A 22,699-nucleotide genomic window follows, 5' to 3' on the forward strand; every position below is an offset into this window, starting at 1 on the left:
GTGTTCAGTGTAGTTAGTGTAACTGTTCCAGTGTGTTCAGTGTAATTACTGTAACTGTTCCAGTGTGTTCAGTGTAATTACTGTAACTGTTCCAGTGTGTTCAGTGTAATTACTGTAACTGTTCCAGTGTGTTCCAGTGTAGTTAGTGTAACTGTTCCAGTGTGTTCAGTGTAGTTAGTGTAACTGTTCCAGTGTGTTCAGTGTAATTACTGTAACTGTTCCAGTGTGTTCCAGTGTAGTTAGTGTAACTGTTCCAGTGTGTTCAGTGTAATTACTGTAACTGTTCCAGTGTGTTCAGTGAAGTTATTGTAACTGTTCCAGTGTGTTCAGTGTAATTACTGTAACTGTTCCAGTGTAGTTAGTGTAACTGTTCCAGTGTGTTCAGTGTAGTTACTGTAACTGTTCCAGTGTAGTTAGTGTAACTGTTCCAGTGTGTTCAGTGTAATTACTGTAACCGTTCCAGTGTGTTCCAGTGTAGTTAGTGTAACTGTTCCAGTGTGTTCCTGTGTAGTTACTGTAACTGTTCCAGTGTGTTCAGTGTAGTTAGTGTAACTGTTCCAGTGTGTTCAGTGTAATTACTGTAACTGTTCCAGTGTGTTCAGTGTAATTACTGTAACTGTTCCAGTGTGTTCAGTGTAGTTACTGTAACTGTTCCAGTGTGTTCAGTGTAGTTATTGTAACTGTTCCGCGGAAGTTATTTAGACTTAGGAATTAATACAGAAGTATGTCTGATGGTCTAAATACTAATCAATATTCATAAAAATAAATTAATCAATATTAAACCGTAAAGAATTCAGAGACTTCCATCAGTCAGACAGACAGACACAAGACGGACAGACAGACAGCAGAGAAAAACAAGAGTTCTACAACTTGGCTTCTAAAACTAACTAAACTTTATAAATAAAATAAATGAAAACCTCAACATTAAAGGGCTATAGATTTTTTTCCTTTGGCTTGAAAAGCGTCCTCCTCTTCTCTCCTCCTCCCCTCTTGCCCTCCCCAACCAAAAGTAACCAGCTCACTCTGGTCACCGTGGTAACTGAGCCTGGTCAGACTCCTGTGCAGGATAGGCTGGGGCAAGCTCCGCCCCGGATGGGGTGTGGTCAATGGGGTTTGCGCAAAGCGTTTGATTGGCTCGTATCCTTTGGCAGATCTCAGCGTAGCTTGGCTTCTTGGACTCCTAACCAATCACAACACAGGACAGGTCAGTACCCAGCATACACTACATTCACTAATAACCAGTTTGTCTCTGTAGTCTGTGAGGTGTCTCACCACTGCTGGTCTGTTTTCCTTCGTGGTCTGGATAGGTTCTTTCACGGTCGGAGGAGCTGCTGTGGTCCTCTTGAGAGATGACATGGTTTCCTTCAGCTTCCTGTGGTACAGCAACAACCACCATCAACCACAACCCTCAACCATAACACAACACAACCATAACACAGACATGCATGTATTCTTCTTCCTTGAAGCAATCATACAAAACACATTGTGAAAGGGACCCATTCCACAGCAATGATGATTCAAAGGAAGGAGAATAAACTTACTCTGGGGGGAGGTTTTTCTGAGGCAATGCTGTGATAGGCTGGAGGTATTGTAATGTCACAGTGGTTGGTTGGCTGGTACTGCTGTATGTAACTGCACACTGTAACAAGAAAAACAACCTTACAAGAAAGTAGACGGCATGTGTGAGTGTGTATGTGTGTGTGACTCTTGGTTACCTTGTGGTTGCAGGTTGCTTTGTGATTGCTGGTTGCTATGGTAAGTGTTTCTCTGGAGGCTGTTGCTGGGGGCAGCGGAGGGAAGCTCGTAGGGCCAAGCTCCAGACTGGGAGACAAGGAGCGGGGGGGCGACTTGGGGGGCTCTCTCTAAACATACATACGTTTATATACACATATTGTTATACACAAACATACATATCCACAGACACACAAAAACAACGCTCACAAGTAAGAGCTTCTCATTAACATTTTCCCAAAGCCATCCACATGTTAAGTACTTACAGTGTACTTCTCATCTCTTCTCCTCCTCTGACCAATGGGGCCTCTCCTTCAGAGAAAGAGAATCAATAGGCAGGTTTCTCATTGACCCAGCTTTATTCAACAAAAATATTACTGCGGCATGTGTAATGGAAAGAACAGATATTGGATAACTTTTCTAAAGATCGTCGAAATTTGTATCCGTTCGACAGAGGTGGATTTTTCTTTTCCTTCGACAGAGGTGGATCTTTCTTTCGTCAAGCTTTACTAAGACAATAAAAAAATGGAAGTATTTTTCAAATAAATATTGATTGCTGAATCATTTTGAAAGTATTCAGGGCCCATGATGTCATCGCGTAACGGATGCCGTTCTGCCATTCCAGGCGAGACCAAAAACCAATGTCCGGACCGGACCAAAAACTAATATCAGTGGATGTGGAAATCAAGGCCGGTCCGGACTGCACCAAAAACTAATATGAGTGGATGTGGAAATCAAGGCCGGTCCGGACTGCACCAAAAACTAATATCAGTGGATGTGGAAATCAAGGCCGGTCCGGACTGCACCAAAAACAAATATCAGTGGATGTGGAAATCAAGGCCGGTCCGGACTGCACCAAAAACTAATATCAGTGGATGTGGAAATCAAGGCCGGTCCGGACTGCACCAAAAAACGACGTCCAAAAGGCATCAGTGCCAGTCCATGCTGACTGAGGTGTAGCCTACAGTGTTGCCTGGAATATAATTTTATGAATGCCCATCTACGGTGCATTCGGAAAGTATTCAGACCCCTTCACTTTTTCCACATTTTGTTACGTTACAGCCTTATTCTAAAACGGATTATATATATATATATTTTAAATCTCATCAATCTACACACAATACCTCATAATGACAAAGCGGGAACCGTTTTTTGACATTTTGCAAATATATTAAAAATAAAAAGCCAAAATACCTTATTTACATAAGTATTCAGACCCTTTGCTATGAGACTCAAAATTGAGCTCAGGTGTGTCCTGTTTCCATTTATCATCCTTGAGATGTTTCTACAACTTGATTGGAGTCCACCTGTGATAAATTCAATTGATTGGACATGCTTTGGAAAGGCAAATACCTGTCTATATGACATCCCACAGTTGACAGTGCTTGTGAAAACCAAGCCATGAGGTCGAAGGAATTGTCTGTAGAGCTCAGAGACAGGATTGTGTCAAGGCACAGATCTGGGGAAGTGTACCAAAACAAATTATGCAGCATTGAAGATCCCCAAGAACACAGTGGCCTCCATAATTCTTAAATGGAATAAGTTTGGAACCACCAAGACTCTTCCTAGAGCTGACCGCCCGGCCAAAATGAGCAATCGGGGGAGAAGGACCTTGGTCGGTGAGGTGACCAAGAACCCGATGGTCACTCTGACAAAGCTCCATAGTTCCTCTGTGGAGATGGGAGAAACTTCCAGAAGGACAACCATCTCTGCAGCGCTCCACCAATCAGGCCTTTATGGTAGAGTGGCTAGACGGAAGCTACTCCTCAGTAGAAGGCACATGACAGCCCGCTTGGAGTTTGAAAAAAGGCACCTAAAGATTCTCTGGTCTGATGAAATCAAGATTGAACTCTTTGGCCTGAATGCCAAGCATCACGTCTGGAGGAAACCTGGCACCATCCATACGGGGAAGCATGGGTGGCAGCATCATGCTGTAGGGATGTTTTTCAGAGGCAGGGACTGGGAAACTAGTTACGATCGAGGGAAGGATGAATGCAAAGTGCAGAGAGATCCTTGATGAAAACTTGCTCCAGACTGGGGCGAAGTTTCACCTTCCAATAGGACAACGACCCTAAGCACACAGCCAACACAACGAAGGACACGTCTCTGAATGTCCTTGAGAGTTCCAGACAGAGCCCAGACTTGAACTCGATCAAACATCTCTGGAGAGACCAGAAAATAGCTGTGAAGCGACGCTCCCCATCCAACCTGACAGAGCTTGAGAGAATCTCCAGAGAATAATGGGAGAAACTTCTCAAATACAGGCATGCCAAGCTTGGAGCATCATACCCAAGAAGACTCAAGTATGTAAGTCACTGCCAAAGGTGCTTCAGCAATGTACTGAGTAAAGGGTCTGAATACTTATGTAAACCAGTTTATGGGGTATTTTGTGTAGATTGATGAGGAAAAATAACAAACCATTTTAGAATAAGGCTGTAACTTAACAACACTTGGAAAAGGTCAAGGGTTCTAAATACTTTCCGAATGCACTGTATATGGTAAGTTCTAAATACTTTCCGAATGCACTGTATATGGTAAGTTCTAAATACTTTCCAAATACACTGTATATGGTAAGTTCTAAATACTTTCCAAATGCACTGTATATGGTAAGTTCTAAATACTTTCCAAATACACTGTATATGGTAAGTTCTAAATACTTTCCAAATGCACTGTATATGGTAAGTTCTAAATACTTTCCGAATGCACTGTATATGGTAAGTTCTAAATACTTTCCAAATACACTGTATATGGTAAGTTCTAAATACTTTCCAAATGCACTGTATATGGTAAGTTCTAAATACTTTCCAAATACACTGTATATGGTAAGTTCTAAATACTTTCCAAATGCACTGTATATGGTAAGTTCTAAATACTTTCCAAATACACTGTTTATGGTAAGTTCTAAATACTTTCCGAATGCACTGTATATGGTAAGTTCTAAATACTTTCCGAATGAACTGTATATGGTAAGTTCTAAATACTTTCCGAATGAACTGTATATGGTAAGTTCTAAATACTTTCCGAATGCACTGTATATGGTAAGTTCTAAATACTTTCCGAATGAACTGTATATGGTAAGTTCTAAGTACTTTCCGAATGCACTGTATATGGTAAGTTCTAAATACTTTCCGAATGAACTGTATATGGTAAGTTCTAAATACTTTCCGAATGCACTGTATATGGTAAGTTCTAAATACTTTCCGAATGAACTGTATATGGTAAGTTCTAAATACTTTCCGAATGCACTGTATATGGTAAGTTCTAAATACTTTCCGAATGCACTGTATATGGTAAGACTACAGTTTATAAAACAGCAAAAAGTCTTCGGCTCGTGCTTACTGGGGTCACCATGTGGCCAGCAACAGAATTTTATGAATGTCATTCCATGTGGTTGGCCGTAGCATTGGCTTTATTAATCCTGATTCCTGTGACTAATAAATTAGGCTATTTAAGCTATATCAGCTACCCAACTTTATCAGGAGTTATTGTGAGCCTATTTTACAATGTGTTTACAAAGCTGGAAATGCAGAACTATTTTATTTTTCGCTATGATCAGCTTGTCAAAACAATTGACGGATACTAACTTGAAACCACTGATCATGACAATGGGGTGAAACTCCTAGACAACACTTGTGGTTGTTCATTCTCCTTTGACTTGTCCTGTTTTTAGGATATGTTGTTAACATGTCAGTGCATTTTTATTGGAATGGGGCACCATTTGGGTTAGGCTGTTTGATCGGAGAAACCTACATTATGTAAAAAGTGTCTGTCTCATTACATTGTCATACATTTAATCTCTAGCCTGTAGGCTACAGAAAAGGCCACATACTCTTTTCACCATATCCTATATCTGTTACATGATTTATGGAACGTTGCGTTGGTGTCGCGCCACAGCGATGCGTCTCTCCAACAGTACCATGGAGAGGCGCCCTGTGAATGGACGAGCAAAATATTTTGCGCCCCTGCCTTTTACAAAGTGGGCACTGCTTATCACTTATCGCACTCAGCTAAAAAGCCCTTATGCCACTAGTTGTGAGAAATTGTCATTGTTTTTGGGCAGAATTATGTGGGGTTTCATGTGTTGTTGTTGGAGGTGCGTCTTGGTCAGTTTAGCTCAGTAAATACCACCCTCGTCAATCTGATGCCATAGGTGGCGGCCTAATTCTGTCTAATGAGCTGGTCGGCCGTGCTCGTGACTATAATGCTCCACTCCACATTTCATTCTAATGCCCACTGCTTGCAAAATCTATTATTGTCCTGACTTTCTGAATGCCTGAATTGCTTTGCCTTGCTGTTCTGGTTGTCTGGCAAGTTTCATCATCCAATTATTTCAGATCTACAGGAGTGCAAGTTTCAAAATGGTACCATGGACCTTGGCGATACGTTGGCACAAGAATTATTAGAATATGGTAAATATTAGTCAATTATTGCATTCTATCCACGCTGGGTTTGAAGACTACCTGAGACATAAAACAGATAGGCAGGAGGGCATAGGCTACAAGCTGTCGCCAAGTTATTAGGCCTAATGCGCAATTTGCCTAAATACTGTAGGTATTGGAAAAACTTCAAACAATTCATTTCTATGCGACATTGTAGGTTTTTGCGATAATGTTTTTTTTTCAGGTGTGAAATTATTACATCCAACTCATTTTATTGACAATATAGTTCAATGGAAACGCACTGTAGCATAGCATGCAATTTTAGCATCTATGTAAACTTGTAAACTCTATGTAAAAAAATAAAATCACTGGACAAGTTAATGAAAACATAGCTATTATCTTCCTTCAGTTCACGTGGTACCTCAAAAACATATTTATCTTTTGTTTAGTCTCTCCTGAACATAAGTTATCAGGAAGTGTCCTGTCTCTAAGGGCTTGAGGTTAGAGGTCATTACCTTCCTATGCCAGTGCTTGGGGAGGACCCTGACTCCCTTCTCCCTTCACGTCGACCCCCTTCTCCCATACGCCTGTTGCCTGGTAACCGTGGAGGGCCCTGCCTGTGTGGGCCAGGGGGGCGTCCTATTGGTACATGCTCTGGGAAGAAGGGGGGGTCATCCAGAAGGCCCGGCTCCCTGTCGCCAGACCGCCGCCTCTGGTCCCGTTGCCCACGGTGCCCCCTACTGGAGGAGAGAGAGAAACACATGTAACATCACAACAACCTAACTACAACCATGGTTCCAACATCAAGAAATAGAGAGAGAATGATAGCTTGGGAGAAGGAGAGAGACGTCTCTCCAGAATGAGAAAGAGTGAGGAGTGTAGTACCTGTGTCTGTATGAGGGGGATATTTTGAAGCTGGGGCCTCCTGGGAAGCCGTTCATGAAGCCAGATAATGACGCCATCTGCTGTACACAACACCAATGACACCAGTGTGAGAGAAAATGCTTGTACCTGCATCTGTACGTGTGTGTGTCCATCTCACCAGGTCAGGGTCCGTGTATCCGGCCATGGCATCCAAGCTTTGATTGGTCATTGGGTAAAGCTGTGGGAGGGGCTGCTGGAAAGTGGGAGGGGCGTAGTATGGGTTGTAAGGCTGCTGATTTGTGCAGGAGTCCATTGCCCGGGGCCTGTAGCCATTCTTTGGAGCGTAAGATGTGACTCCCATCACATTGGCCTTGATCCGTGCCTGATCAATTTATTATTCAACAAAGCAATCAATCAAACTTTGATCATGTGACTGGCACTTGCATCATGACTGGCACTTGCATCATGTATAGAAAAATATTTAGATCAGGTTAGATTTTGGCAGGGGTAGGCCATCATTGTTCTTAACTGACTTGCCTAGTTAAATAAAAGGTTAAATAAATAAAACATCTCAACTCACCTTGATGGGTTTTCCCTGGAACGTCCTCACCTCCTCTCTCAGGTACCGAAATGCCTGGAGAGCGCACGCATGCACACACGCACGCACGCACACACACACACACACACACACACACACACACACACACACGCACGCACGCACGCACGCACGCACGCACACACACACGCACGCACGCACACACACACACACACACACACACACACACACACACACACACACACACACACACACACACACGTGAATGAAATTTGCAGCTGAATGAAATGTGCATGAGTGTCTAGAAAATCAATCCCAGCTGTTGTTAACCTCCGTAACCCCAGTCTCTGTCTCTCCCAGCTGTACCTGTTGAGCGTCAGCCTCAGTTTTAAAGGTGATGAACCAGTTGTCGTTCTGGGCAAACTCACAGCTCTGGATCCTGGGGAGGCTCTCACACGCAAACAGAGCCTTTACGTCCTGGTGGTTTAACAAAATAAACACGCACAACATCAGCACTGAAACACACACATAATCCATGGGCCAGCAGGACAAATTTAACATATATTGAACAAAAATATAAACACAATATGCAACAATTTCAAAGATTTTACTGCGCTACAGTTCATAGGAGGAAATCAGTCAATTGAAATAAATTCATTAGAACCTAATCTATGGATTTCACATGACTGGGAATACAGATATGCATCTGTTGGTCATAGATACCCTAAAAAAAAAGGCTTCACAATGGGCCTCAGGATCTCGTTACAGTATTTTTGTGCATTCAAATTGACAACTTTAAAATGCAATTCTGTTCATTGTCCGTAGTTTATGCCTGCCCATACCATAACCCCACAACTACCATGGGGCACTCTGTTCACAACGTCAACAAACCACTCTCCCACACAACGCCACACACTTGGTCTGCGGTTGTGAGGCCGATTGGACATACTACCAAATTATCTAAAATGACATTGGAGGTGGCTTATGGTAGACAAATTAACATTAAATACTCTGGCAACAGCTCTTGTGGACATTCCTGCAGTCAACATGCCAATTGCACGCTCCCTCAGAACTTGTTTTATGTGACAAAACTGCACATTGTAGAGTGGACTTTTATTGTTCCCAGCACAAGGTGCACACAAGGTGTAACACTCATGCTGTTTAATCAGATTCTTGATTTGCCACACCTGCCAGGTGGATGGATTATCTTAGCAAAGAAGAAATGCTCACTAAAAGGGATTTAAACAAACTTGTGCACAACATTTGAGAGAAATAAGCTTTTTGTGCGAATGGAACATTTCTGTGATCTTTGATCTGATCTCATGAAACATGGGACCAACACTTTACATGTTGTGTTTATATTTTTGTTCACTGTATTTGTCGACTTTGGGGTGGCATAGTCTAATCATGATTTTCATTAAGGTCCATGTCTGTGGGTTGTATTTAGGTATGATAGAATAGTATCGGAGAAAGATAAATGTGGTTATCACTGCATTATACAGTGCATTCGGGAAAGTATTCAGACCTTATTCTAAAATGGATAAAATGTTTTTTTCACCTCATCAATCTATACACGATATCCAATAATGACAAAGGGAAAACAGAATTTTCGAAATGTTGGCAAATGTATTTTAAAAAAATATACAAAAATACATAATTTACATAAGTATTCAGACTCTTTGCTATTAAACTCAAAATTGAGCTCAGGTGCATCCTGTTTCCATTGATCATTCTTAAGGTGTTTCTACAACTTGATTGGAGTCCACCTGTGGTAAATTCAATTGATTGGACATGATTTGTAAAGGCACACACCTGTCTATATAAGGACCCAGAGTTGACAGTGCATGTCAGCACAAAAACCAAGCCACGGGGTTGAAGGAATTGTCCATAGAGCTCAGAGACAGGATTGTGTCTGCAGCATTAAAGGTCCCCAAGACCATGTGGCCTCCATCATTCTTAAATGGAAGACGTTTAGAATCACCAAGACACTTACGAGAGCTGGCCGCACCGCCAAACTGAGCAATTGGGGGAGAAGGGCCTTGGTCGGGGAGGTGACCAAGAACCCAATAGTAACTCTGACAGAGCTCCAGAGTTCCTCAGTGGTGAAACTTCCAGAAGGACAACTGTCTCTGCAGCACTCCACCAATCAGGCCTTTATTATGTATAATGGCACCGGAGGGGACTGATGCCGTTTTATGGGCTCTTACCCAACCATGCTCTTTTGTTGTTTTATTTGCATTGTTTTTAACTTATTTTGGACATAATATTGCTGCTACCGTCTCTTATGACCGAAAAGAGCTTCTGGACATCAGAACAGCGATTACTGACCTTAAACTGGACAAATAATTTTTCTTTAATGAGTTGGACGAGAGGGATTTACTCCAGACACCCGACGAGGTCCTCATCCCTGTCAATCGCAGGAGAAAAAGACGGAGATATTGCGGAGGGTGATCGGGGTGCTTTGTAAGGATGCGGCAATGAGTGGCTAATCTGCCTTTGCCAACGGTACTATCGGCCAACATACAATTGCTGGATAGTAAAGTGGACGAACTGCAAGCACGTATATCCTACCAACAGGTTTTTAAAAACTGTAACATCATATGACATGAACAACATACAGCTGACGGGTTACACACTGTATCGGCAGGATAGAACAGTAGCCTCTCTTAAGACAAGGGGTGACAGTCTATGTATATTTGTAAACAACAGCTGGTGCACGATATCTAAGAAAGTCTTGAGGTTTTGCTCGCCTGAGGTAGAGTATCTCATGAAAAGCTGTAGACCACACAATCTACCAAAAGAGTTTTCATCTATATTCTTCGTAGCTGTCTATTTACCACCACAAACCGATGCTGGCATTCAGACTGCACTGAATGAGTTGCATACGGCCATAAGCAAACAGAAAAACTCTCATCCAGAGGTGGCAGGGGACTTTAATGCAGAGAAACTTAAATCCGTTTTACCTAATTTCTACCAGCATGTTAAATGTGCAACCAGAGAGGGGGGGGGGAACAACTCTAGACCACCTTTACTTCACACACAGAGACGCGTACAAAGCTCTCCCTCGCACTCCATTTGGCAAATCTGACTATATTTCTATCCCCCTGATTCCTGCTTACAAGCAATAACTAAAGCAGGAAGCGCCAGTGACTCGGTCAATAAAAAAGTGGTCAGATGAAGCAGATGCTAAACTACAGGACTGTTTTGCTAGCACAGGCTGGAATATATTCTGGGATTCTTCCGATGGCAGAGTACACCACAACAGTCACTGGCTTGATAAATGTTTTATTTTACCTTTATTTAACTAGGCAAGTCAGTTAAGAACAAATTCTTATTTTCAATGACGGCCTAGGAACAGTGGGTTAGATGCCTTGTTCAGGGGCAGAACAACAGATTTTTACCTTGTCAGCTCAGGGATTCGATCTTGCAACCTTCCGGTTACTAGTCCAACGCTCTAATCACTAAGTGTGTAGATGATGTCAGCCCCACAGTGACTGTGCGTACTTACCCCAACAAAAAGCCATGGATTACAGGCAACATCAACACTGAGCTAAAGGGTAGAGCTTTAGTTCATAAGCTGCTGTTCTCACACAAATGATCAACCTACCAGGTATAACCTCAACTCCGTAACCAAATCCGTAACCAGATATCATCCTGACCAATTTGCCCTCTAAATACACCTCTGCTGTCTTCAACCAAGATCTCAGCGATCACTGCCTCATTGCCTGTGTGCCTAATGGGTCCGCGGTCAAACGACCATCCGTCATCACTTTCAAACGCTCCCTAAAACACTTCAGCGAGCAGGCCTTCAGGCCTTTCTAACCGATCTAGCCCGGGTATCCTGGAAGGATATTGACCTCATCCAGTCAGTAGAGGATGCCTGGTTGCCCTTGAAAAGTGCTTTCCTCACCATCTTAAATAAGCATGCCCCATTCAAAAAATGTAGAACTAAGAACAGATAGAGCCCTTGATTCACTCCAGACTTGACTGCCCTTGACCAGCACAAAAACATAATGTGGCGTTCTGCATTAGCATCGAATAGCCCTCGCGATATGCAACTTTTCAGGGAAGTCAGGAACCAATACTCAGTCAGTTAGGAAAGCTAAGGCTAGCTTTTTCAAACAGAAATTTGTAGCTGTACTGTAGCACTAATTCCAATAATTTTTTGGACACTGTAAAGTCCATGGAGAATAAGAGCACCTCCTCCCAGCTGCCCACTGTACTGAGGACAGGAAACACTGTCATCACCGTTAAATCTACGATAATCGATAATTTCAATAAGAATGTTTCTACGTCTGGCCATGCTTTTTACTTTGCTACCCCTACCCCGGCCAACATCTCAGCACCCCCTACAGCAACATGCCCAAGCCCCCCTCCCTCTCCTTCACCCATATCCAGACAGCTGATGCTCTGAAAGAGCTGCAAAATCTGGATCCCTACAAATCAGCTGGGCTCGACAAGCTGGATCCTCTGTTTATAAAATTATCAGCCGAAATTGTTGCAACCCCTATTACTAGCCTATTCAAACTCTCTTTCTGAGATCCCCAAAGATTGGAAAGCTGCTGCGGTCATCCCCCTCTTCAAAGGGGGAGACACTCTAGACCTAAACTGTTATAGACCTATATCCATCCTGCACTGCCTTTCTAAAATCTTCGAAAGCCAAGTTAACAAACAGATCACTGACCATTTCGAATCCCACCATACCTTCTCCACTATGCAATCTGGTTTCCGACCTGGTCATGGGTGCACCTCAGCACGCTCAAGGTCCTAAACGATATCATAACTGCCATCGATAAAGGACAGTACTGTGCAGCCATCTTCATCGACCTGGCCAAGGCTTTCGACCGCATTCTTATCGGGAGACTCAATAGCCTTGGCTTCTCAAATGACTGCCTTGCCTGTTTCACCAACTACTTCTCAGATAGAGCTCAATGTGTCAAATCGGAGGGCCTGTTGTCCGGACCTCTAGCAGTCTCTATGGGGGTGCCACAGGGTTCAATTCTCGGGTCAACTCTTTTTTTCTGCATATATCAATAATGTCGCTCTTGCTGCTGGTATTTCTCTGATCCACCCCTATGCAGAGGACACCATTCTGTATACATCTGGACCTTCTTTTGACACTGTGCTCACAAACCTCTAAATGAACTTCAATGCCATACAACACTCCTTCCGTGGCCTCCAACTGCTTTTAAATACTAGTAAAACTAAGTGCATGCTCTTTAACCGATTGCTGCCCGCACCCTCCCGCCCAACTAGCATTACTACTCTGGAGGGTTCTGACTTAGAATATGTGGGCATTTACAAATACCTAGGTGTCTGGTTAGACTGTAAACTCTCCTTCCAGAATCACATTAAGCATCTCCAATCCAAAATTAAATCTAGAATCGGCTCCCTATTTCGCAACAAAGCCTCCTTCACTCATGCTGCCAAACATAACCTCGTAAAACTGCCTATCCTACCAATCCTTTACTTTGGCGATGTAATTTACAAAATAGCCTTCAACACTCTACTCAGCAAACTGGATGTAGTCTATCACAGTGCCATCCGTTTTGTCACCAAAGCCCCATGAACTACCCACCACCGCGACCTGTATGCTCTTGTTGGCTGGCCCTCCACTACATATTCGTCGCCAATCCCACCAGCTCCAGGTCATCTATAAGTCTATGCTTGGTAAAGCCCCGCCTTATCTCAGCTCACTGGTCACCATAGCAACACCCACCCGTAGCACATGCTCCAGCAGGTATATTTCACTGGTCATCCCCAAGCCAACACCTCCTTTGGCTGCCTTTACTTCCAGTTCTCTGCTGCCTATGACTGGAACAAATTGCAAAAAGTTGGAGACATATCTCCCTCACTAACTTTAAGCGTCAGCTGTCAGAGCAGCTTACTGACTGCTGCAGCTACACACAGCCCATCTGTGAATAGCCCATCCAAATCCAACTACTTACCTCATCCCCATATATGTTTTTGTATTTCTGCTCTTTTGCACACCAGTATTTCTACTTGCACATCTTCATCTGCACATATATCACTTCAGTATAAATTGCTCAATTGTAATTACTTTGCCACCATTGGCCTATTTATTGCCTTACCTCCTTACTTCATTTGCACACACTGCATACAGATTTTTCTATTGCGTTATTGACTGTACGTTTGTTTATCCCATGTGTAACTCTGTGTTGTTTTTGTCGCACTGCTTTGCTTTATCTTGGCCAGGTCGCAGTTGTAAATGAGAACTTGTTCTCAACTGGTGAAGGTGAAATATATATTTTTAAAAGAGCTGCCGCTTTCAGGGAGCGGGACACTAACCCGGAACCTTAAAAGAAATCCCGCTATGCCTGCCAACGAACCATCAAACAGGCAAAGCGTCAACACAGAACTAAGATCGAATCGTACAACACCGGCTCCGATGCTCGTTGGATGTGTCAGGGCCTGCAAACTATTACAGACTACAAAGGGAAGCACAGCTGAGAGCTGCCCAGTGACATGAGCTAAATTACTTCTGTGCTCGCTTAGAGGCAAGTAACACTGAAACATGCATGAAAGCATCAGCTGTTCCAGACGACTGTGTGATCACGTTCTTCGTAGCCGATGTGAGTAAGACCTAAACAGGTCAACATTCACAAGGCCGCAGGGTCAGACGGTTTATCAGGACGTGTACTCTGAGCATGCGCTGACCAACTGGCAATGACTTCACTGGTATTTTCAACCTCTCACTGTCTGAGTCTGTAATACCAACATGTTTCAAGCAGACCACGATAGTCCCTGTGCCCAAGAACACTAAAGTTACCTGCCTAAATGACTACCGATCCGTAGCACTCGCGTCTTTAGCCATGAAGTGCTTTGAAAGGCTGGTCATGGCTCACATCAACACCATTATCCCAGAAACCCCAGACCCATTTCAATTTGCATTCCCCCCTTACAGATTCACAGATGATGCTATCTCTATTGCACTCCACACTGCCCTTTCACACCTGGACAAAAGGAACACCTATGTGAGAATGCTATTCACTGACGACAGCTCAGTGTTCAACACCATAGTACCCTCAAAGCTCATCACTAAGCTAAGGATCCTGGGACTAATCACCTCCCTCTGTAACTGGATCCTGGACTTCCTGACGTGCTGCCCCCAGGTGGTAAGGGTAGGTAACAACACATCCGCCACGCTGATCCTCAACACGGGGGCCCCTCAAGGGTGCGCGCTCAGTCCCCTCCTGTACTCCCTGTTTACTCATGACTACATGGCCAGACACGACTCCAACACCATCATTAAGTTTGCCAGTGACACAACAGTGGTAAGCCTGATCACCGACAATGATGAGATAGCCTATAGGGAGGAGGTCAGAGACCTGGTCGTGTAGTGCCAGGACAACAACCTCTCCCTCAACGTGATCAAGTCAAAAGGTGATAATTGTGGACTACAAGAAAAGTAGGACCAAGCACGCCCCCCTTCTCATCGACGGGGCTGTAGTGGAGCAGGTTGAGAGCTTCAAGTTCCTTAGTGTCCACATCACCAACAAACTAACATGGTCGAAGAACACCAAGACAGTCATAAAGAGGGCACAACAAAGCCTATTCCCCCCCAGGAGACTGAAAAGATTTGGCATGGGTCCTTAGATCCTTAAAAGGTTCTACAGCTGCACCATCAAGAGCATCCTGACTGATTGCATCACTGTCTGCTATGGCAACTGCTCGGCCTCCGACCGCAAGGCACTACAAAGGGTAGTGTGTATGGCCCAGTACACCACGGGGGCCAAGCTTCCTCCCATCCAGGACCTCTGTCAGAGGAAGGCTCTAAAAATTGTCAAAGACTCCAGCCACCCTGGTTATAGACTGTTCTCTATGCTACCGCACGGCAAGCGGTACCGGAGCCCCAAGTCTAGGTCCAAGAGGCTTCTAAACAGCTTCTACCCCCAAGCCATAATACTCCTGAACATCTAATCAAATGGCCACTCAGACTATTTGCATTTCCCCCCCACCTCTTTTACGATGCTGCAACTCGCTGTTTATTATTGATTATCCATGCATAGTCACATTAATAACTCTACCTACATGTACATATTACCTCAATTACCTTGACTAACCGGTGCCCCCGCACATCGACTCTGTACCGGTACCCCCTGTATATAGCCTCACATTGTTGGTTAAGGACTTGTAAGTAAGCATTTCATTGTAAGGTGTTCTTGTATTCAGCGCATGTGACAAATAAAATTGTATTTATTTATTGTAGAGTGGCCAGATGGAAGCCACTCCTCTGAAACAGGCACATGACATACCGCTTGGAGTTTGCCAAAAGGCACCTAAAGGAGTCTCAGACCATGAGAAACAAGAAACTCTGATTTGATGGTTGAACTCTTCGGCGTGAATGCCAACCGTCACGTTTGGAGGAAACCTGACATCATCCCTACTGCTGTGAGGATGTTTTTCAGCGGGAGACTAGTCAGGATCGAGGGAAAGGTGAACGGAGCAAAGTACACAGAAATTCTTGATGAAAACCTGCTCCAGAGGGCCCAGGACCTCAGACTGGGGCGAAGGTTCACCTTCCAATAGGACCACAACCCTAAGCACACAGCAAAGACAATGCAGGAGTGGCTTGGGGACAAGTCTCTGAATGTCCTTGAGTGGCCCAGCCAAATAGCTGTGCAGCGATGCTCCCTATCCAACGTGACAGAGCTTGAGAGGATCTGTAGAACAGAATGGGAGAAACTCCCCAAATACAGGTGTGCCAAGCTTGTAGCATCATTCCCAAGAAGACTTAAGGCTGTAATCGCTGCCAAAGGTGCTTCAACAAAATACTGAGTAAAGGGTCTGAATACTTAAGTAAATGTGATATTCACGTTTTTATTTTTTAATAAATTTGCAAACATTTGTAATTGTTGGCAGATTGTAGATTGAGGGGTCAAAAAACAATTGAATAATACATTTTAGAATAAGGCTGTAACATAACAAAATGTGGAAAAAGTGAAGGGCGTCGGAATACTTTCTGAAAGCACGGTATGGTAACTGTAAAGGGGTGAATTAAAGAAGAGCACTCTTGGAATATAGCCAATCATAAATCAATCTGGTTTATTACAAGGGAGACAGGGACACACCTACAGCACAGAAGCAGAGAAAATGTCTAACTGGCATTCTCTAAGCAGGGCCTTAAATCCCAATCTCACCGCACCAACGTTCCATAAACATTAGCCTGGGAGGCTTGTACAGAGTCACAACAAAATACTTTGCCAGCTGCTGCAGAGTCACACAGTGTTAATAAGGTCATCAATACAATAACATATCAGTGTCCTCAGTCCTTGTACATCCAGTCTGGTTTCAGTTACTATAAACAGATATGAGTTTAATACATAACATACAGCATCGAGTCTCGTAACCATCAACCCTTGACACAAACAGAACACTTGAAATCATGTGAATTACACAAAGGTCGGGAAAACATAAATGTGCTAAGCATTGTGTTAATTACTCTTAACTGAATATGAACGTTATTAAATATTCCTCATTACATATGTTATGCAGTTAGCTGGGCCAACAGGATTGAGGACATGATCATTTTGTATTGTCAGGGAACTAACTTCTCAAACTAACGCAATTTGATATGTTATAAATTTCATGATACAACACATATTATGGTATCTCTATGGGCTCACCTTGGGGCGTCAAAGGTCATACATGTACAGTATGCATTTTGGGGTATATCGAGTAGAATGGACAGTATTGGGATGTGCTCTACTATCACATGTTACCCGGGATGATAACTACACCAAATTTCAAACAGAACAAGGAGACCTATTGGGGACGTTTTTAGCTACAGGATATAGAGTCATCATTGATTTAGTCTATAATCAGTCCCAGCAACCTATTTTCAAGATGGCCGACATTCATTTCAATGGGGAGGAACAGCATTCATTTTGCATGGCCATAACTGAATAAATAATTGGTGTAATAAGACCAATTATGTCTTAAAATGTGTGTCACAACGAGGACAACCAACAATGATGGCCCAAGTATGTCAGTTATATGTATTCACCAAAATATTACCAGAAGAGTGGTATGCCAAATATATGCCAAAAAAGCTGTCCAAACTGCTGTTTTGTTGCCGTTTCCCAAAAAAATTACATTAAAACAATTTGTTCTAGAAGCATTCACTGCTTTTTTATTAATCAACATTATATGCAATGTGATTTTATTAATTATGTTAACATCAAGGAATGTGTCATCTGAAACCTACCCATACATTGCACTCTATTTGAAATCCCATAGGAATGCATTATGTCCAGCAACGAGGGACAGTTAATCATGTTTGCAAAATGCCTTCATAATGAGATCACCAAGTACACATAAAGCAAAAAAAATTCTAAACAATGATGGCAAGATATTATTGATTTAACATTTTCCAATATGGCTGCAAACCAGCTCCATTGGTTTAAATTTGATTGGTCTGACATTGTCACAACTCGTTCAATAATAGGTGGAATATGCCTAATGGCAATAAAAAATAGATTATAGTTATGCAAATAACACAACCAATTTAGCCAGGTTTGCAAGATATATAATCTTTGTAAAACATTAGCAAAACTGTTCCAAAAATGTACCAAAAACACTACTCATATCAATGGTTTTGTATTTGTATTTGTATTTGCATCACTGATATCTATTTTATTTTCAAACATTTAAAAATGTATCTATAATATTTCTAAAGGGATCTTTCCCTGGTTTGTAGTGACTATATTGATATACAATATTATGCCATATTGTTGAAATATAAAATATGTCTTGAATCCTGTCATATACCCTGCATTCCAATATGACATTTTAACAAGCCACCTGATGATGAGGGCATCAACTTACATAGCTGGTGAAGTATTAAAGCCTTAGCTTTACAGCCTTCGTAGATGGTGAGTAGTTACACTTTTTTTGTGGAAAAATAGTATAATGTAGTATAGGGTCAACTGAAATATGTATTGGTTAGTGGCTGCTAAGGGTTGTCGAGGGCATCAGCAATGGTCCAATTGCTGGATTTTGTCTAATCACGATGACATGATTTCTATAACGTTTCAACTAGCCACTGAACGAATGTATACGAAATGATTAGGTTTCATTAAATAACTTGTACTGTTACATTTACATTTAAGTAATTTAGCAGACGCTCTTATCCAGAGCGACTTACAAATTACTGTTGAAGGTTAGAGAGCATCATTTTAAGATTATGATGGTCAGGGAGAGAAGAGCTATTTTTAGAGATAAATACAAATTCCTAGCTCCCAACAGAGTCCAGAATATAAATAGATATATATATATGATGGGATGCATAGACATTATGGACAGAAATATATGGATAGAATATGTAGTATATCTGTAGAATATTTAGGATAGAATAGTACGTGTCCAGCAATAGTTAAGGATAGGCCTTGACTAGAATACAGTATATGCATATCAAGTAGGGAAAACAGTATGTAAACATTGAAGAGCATAGTTAAGAACTTTAAGAACTAGACATTATTCTATGGAAAACAATTGCACACATTTAGCTCTATCATCAGAGTTATACAGCAAGTACCTGTATGTTTTTCATGTTCAGTAAAACATCAATTGATCATGTAATTTCAGGGTAGCATCACGGTATCTGTCAATATTGGCCACCATTAATTAGATTTTTATTTTCAAATAAAGTGAACTATACCTGACAAGTATGAGTGGTTTAGGTTATTTCCCATCCTTTGTGGGCTCTGTCAAGCCCTAGTAGGGCGCATTTGTCAATGTACTGACATTGACATGAGCTGAAGGTTTACTTTGCAAGCTACAGGTAGAAACATTGTACAGTTGGCTAAACATAGTGGTAAGTAGACCTAATGTACTTTTTTCTCCAACCAATATAGGCCTACCTCGCAAAGTTAGCTAACATCATACCCTTTTCAACATTATTTTCAACTGTGTTTAATCACGATTGCTGCTGATAGACATGATAGGTTACAGTGATTGATGGGCCACGTCAAATTGGCTACCTTGCTAATAACAAATTACGTCAATATGGCTAGTTAACAAGCTAACTTTCAGGGGATGAACTATAATGAACAAAAATATAAACACAACAATTTCAAAGATTTTACTGAGTTACAATTGACATAAGGAAATCAGTCAATTGACATAAATTCATTAGGCCCTGATATCTGGATTTCACATGACTGGGCAGGGGGACAGAAATGAATGGGCCTGGCACCCACTGGGGTGGTTACATGTGGTCTGCGGTATTTAGTCCTGTTGGACGTACTGCAAAATTCTCTAAAACGATGTCGGAGGCAGCTTATGGTAGTAAAATGAGCATTCAATTCTCTGGCAACAACCTTGGTGGACATTCCTGCAGTCGAGACATCTGTGGCATTGTGTTGTGTGACAAAACTACACATTTTACAGTGGCCTTTTATTGTCCCCAACGCAAGGTGCACCTGTGTAATGATCATGCTGTTTAATCAGCTTCTTGATATGCCACACCTGTCAGGTTGATGGATTATCTTGACAAGGGAGAAATGCTCACTAACAGGGATGTAAACAAATTTGTGCAAAAAATGAAAGAGAAATAATCTTTTTGTGGAACATTTTGTGGATCTTTTATTTCAGTTCATGAAACATGAGACCAACATTTTACATGTTGTGTTTATATTTTGGTTCAGTATAAATGGCTATATCCAAATATTGTTTGATTTGCTTGCCATCTATAGGGTTGATGACAGAAGTCCGACAGACAATTTTACCAGGACAAGGACTGATGTCAAGCTCTTTCCAAAAGCCTAATCTCTGATGACACAAGACTGACATGTTTGCTTAGCTAGCTACATGCCAAAGGGATACAGTACCCTCATGTATCTGAAATTACATGATCTATTGATTTTGGCTGATCATGAAAAGCATGCAGTTACATGCTGTACAACTCTGATGATAGAGCTAGATGTGGAATAATCTGAAATGTGTAGTTCTGACTATGCTCTTCGAGAAGTGATTATATTAAAACCAAATAGTTTATTTAACAATCCCTTGAAAACAGCACATAGTTGTCTATGGTTTTAGCAGGGCTGGGGGTCTCCTTGCAAATCGAACACTCTGCAGAGTATTGTGACATTTTATTGATAAAAACCTAGACAGTCATTTTGAATGAGCATGTGACCATTCTCACGTCTCAAGATTCCTTTATCAGTCTGCAAACATTCTATTGCATAGACTCCCTTACAACAATATGTATAATTGTGTGAAAAACATAGAAAGTATTTTTTTGGAGAGGCTATCATATATCAATTTGATCAGGAGCTTGTGGGGAACAATTTAATTCCATCAAACCTTTGCTACCACAAAGTGGACCTTTTTCAGCTGGCCCATGGACTAAGGCAGGTTTCTAACAGGCGGGCTCTTACCTCTGGGGGTGTGGTCTCCGGGACCTCCCGGAGGATGACGATACAGCGTCCCTGATTGGGCCGTACCTTTTGCCCACATTCTGCCACCTCCACCAGCGGCAAGGCTACGAGCCAATCAGGAGACAGGACACGGTCAGAGCCTTCCCTCCAGTAAACATCTTACCCAATCATGTAATACAATACAACAATAACCCACATACGTCCATACATACATACATACACGCAAAAAAAGTTTACTCACACTTGAGGACGTCAGAGATGAGTTCCAAGTCCGTGCTGAGCTTCTTGATGTGGTCGAGGTTGGCTAGCGTTGTTATGGGAACAAACTGGTCGCTGTCCATCTGGGAAACGAGGTAGAGGTCGTTGGCAAGGTTCTCCCTGAGGGGACATCAGCCAATCAGTTTTTAAAAAACTCACTGCCTACTAAATGTACACAAAGTAAATGGGACCGTATTTTCATGTTGCACATCTTTTAGTTGTCTTCGTTAATTGTTTTCAATATTTGTATATGACTTTCTACAATTTATAGTTGGTTTTTAAGGCATTGAAATTTTGAGCTACTGACTTTAAAAAATATTGTTAAATATACATTGTTTAATTTACTGATGGTCCTTAACTAGTCCCATGGGGATATCGAATGCCAAACCAAATTTGACCACTCTTACGGTACTCTTCATTCCGTGACATACCATTTTCTCTTATCATCTCGCAAATCTCAGTTGGACGAGACTGACTTTATGACCAAACTGATCCTATTTACACTTTGTATTCTATAATAAATGTTTCTGACTCATATTGATGCCACATAGACCATTTTCAAAATGAGAAGTTGATTTTTAGGGGCAGTTGCTCTTTTAGGTGCCATCAGCCGCCTGTGACACATACGCACCGTGACAGACAGGACTCCAGTGAGGTCTTCAGTTGATCGATGAGCTCCTCTGAAAACATCAATAACATATAATATTTGTATCAGATGTCATCTGATAAACAGTCCTGTTTGCTCTAAGCTCCATCCGCCAGTAACGTTAGTACCTGATATACAGCTGTCCTGGACCAGGCCATTGGTTGACAGGTTTCCCATAGTGACCGTTGTGAATTCTACGACGCTCGGTTCAAGCTGAGCCTTGTCCACTTCCTCCAGGTCATATCCCTGGTCATACCCTGAGGACCAATCAGGTAGCGGCATTTACAAGACTGACCGAAATAAAAGCCTGCACACCCAGTAGCTCTTTCCACCTCTGGACTAATGGCTAGGCGCAGTTCCATACTCTGTCTACTTCCACATGCTTACCTTCCTGGTTAACGGCTAGCCATGGTAGACGGGAGTCAGTGTAGATGGGGCCTGAGTGGTCCAGACTAATCATGCGATTGGCCCATACCTGAGCGTTGGGGTTGAGCTCAGAGACCAGGGTGGATTTCTGCAAGAGCACATTACACACACACACACACACACACACACACACACACACACACACACACACACACACACACACACACACACACACACACACACACACACACACACACACACAGAACCTCAGTGTCTTTAAACGTCAGCGAATTAACATATACAGTCGTGGCTAAAAAATATTGGCACCCTTGCACTTTTTCAAATAATGCACCATTTCTTCCAGAAAACTGTTGAAATTAAAACATATTTTGGTATCCACATATGTATGTCTTCGGTGTGCAGTTGAACAAAACAAAAAAAATCGGAATTAATTTACTAAATCTTAGCTAATTCCACAACGAAATTCTACAATGAC

At 42.2% G+C, this 22,699-nt stretch overlaps 2 protein-coding genes across 2 annotated transcripts in view; both read right to left on the reverse strand.

Moving 5' to 3' along the window:
* Positions 1-6,873, reverse strand: LOC135521664 (la-related protein 4B-like). The gene is made up of 6 exons (XM_064947348.1): positions 6,626-6,873; positions 1,998-2,043; positions 1,716-1,862; positions 1,542-1,639; positions 1,273-1,372; positions 1-1,180 (listed from the first exon to the last, which is right to left on the reverse strand). Exons 1-6 carry the CDS (start codon positions 6,871-6,873, stop codon positions 1,028-1,030), a joined length of 792 nt encoding a protein of 263 aa, XP_064803420.1. The 3' UTR covers positions 1-1,027.
* The window catches only part of LOC135522784 (uncharacterized), a 21,382-nt gene continuing 5,459 nt past the window's right edge, over positions 6,777-22,699 (reverse strand). The window contains exons 2-10 of the mRNA XM_064949377.1: positions 22,225-22,351; positions 21,966-22,094; positions 21,823-21,871; positions 21,175-21,311; positions 20,934-21,037; positions 7,897-8,007; positions 7,555-7,608; positions 6,996-7,356; positions 6,777-6,850 (exon numbers count right to left, since the gene is read on the reverse strand). Of these exons, the coding sequence (XP_064805449.1) occupies positions 7,048-7,356; positions 7,555-7,608; positions 7,897-8,007; positions 20,934-21,037; positions 21,175-21,311; positions 21,823-21,871; positions 21,966-22,094; positions 22,225-22,351 (1,020 nt within the window). The 3' untranslated portion in view covers positions 6,777-6,850; positions 6,996-7,047. The remainder of the gene's footprint in view (positions 6,851-6,995; positions 7,357-7,554; positions 7,609-7,896; positions 8,008-20,933; positions 21,038-21,174; positions 21,312-21,822; positions 21,872-21,965; positions 22,095-22,224; positions 22,352-22,699) is intronic.

This window comes from Oncorhynchus masou, chromosome 30 (assembly GCF_036934945.1).
Source record: "Oncorhynchus masou masou isolate Uvic2021 chromosome 30, UVic_Omas_1.1, whole genome shotgun sequence".
Taxonomy (NCBI): Eukaryota; Metazoa; Chordata; class Actinopteri; order Salmoniformes; family Salmonidae; genus Oncorhynchus; species Oncorhynchus masou.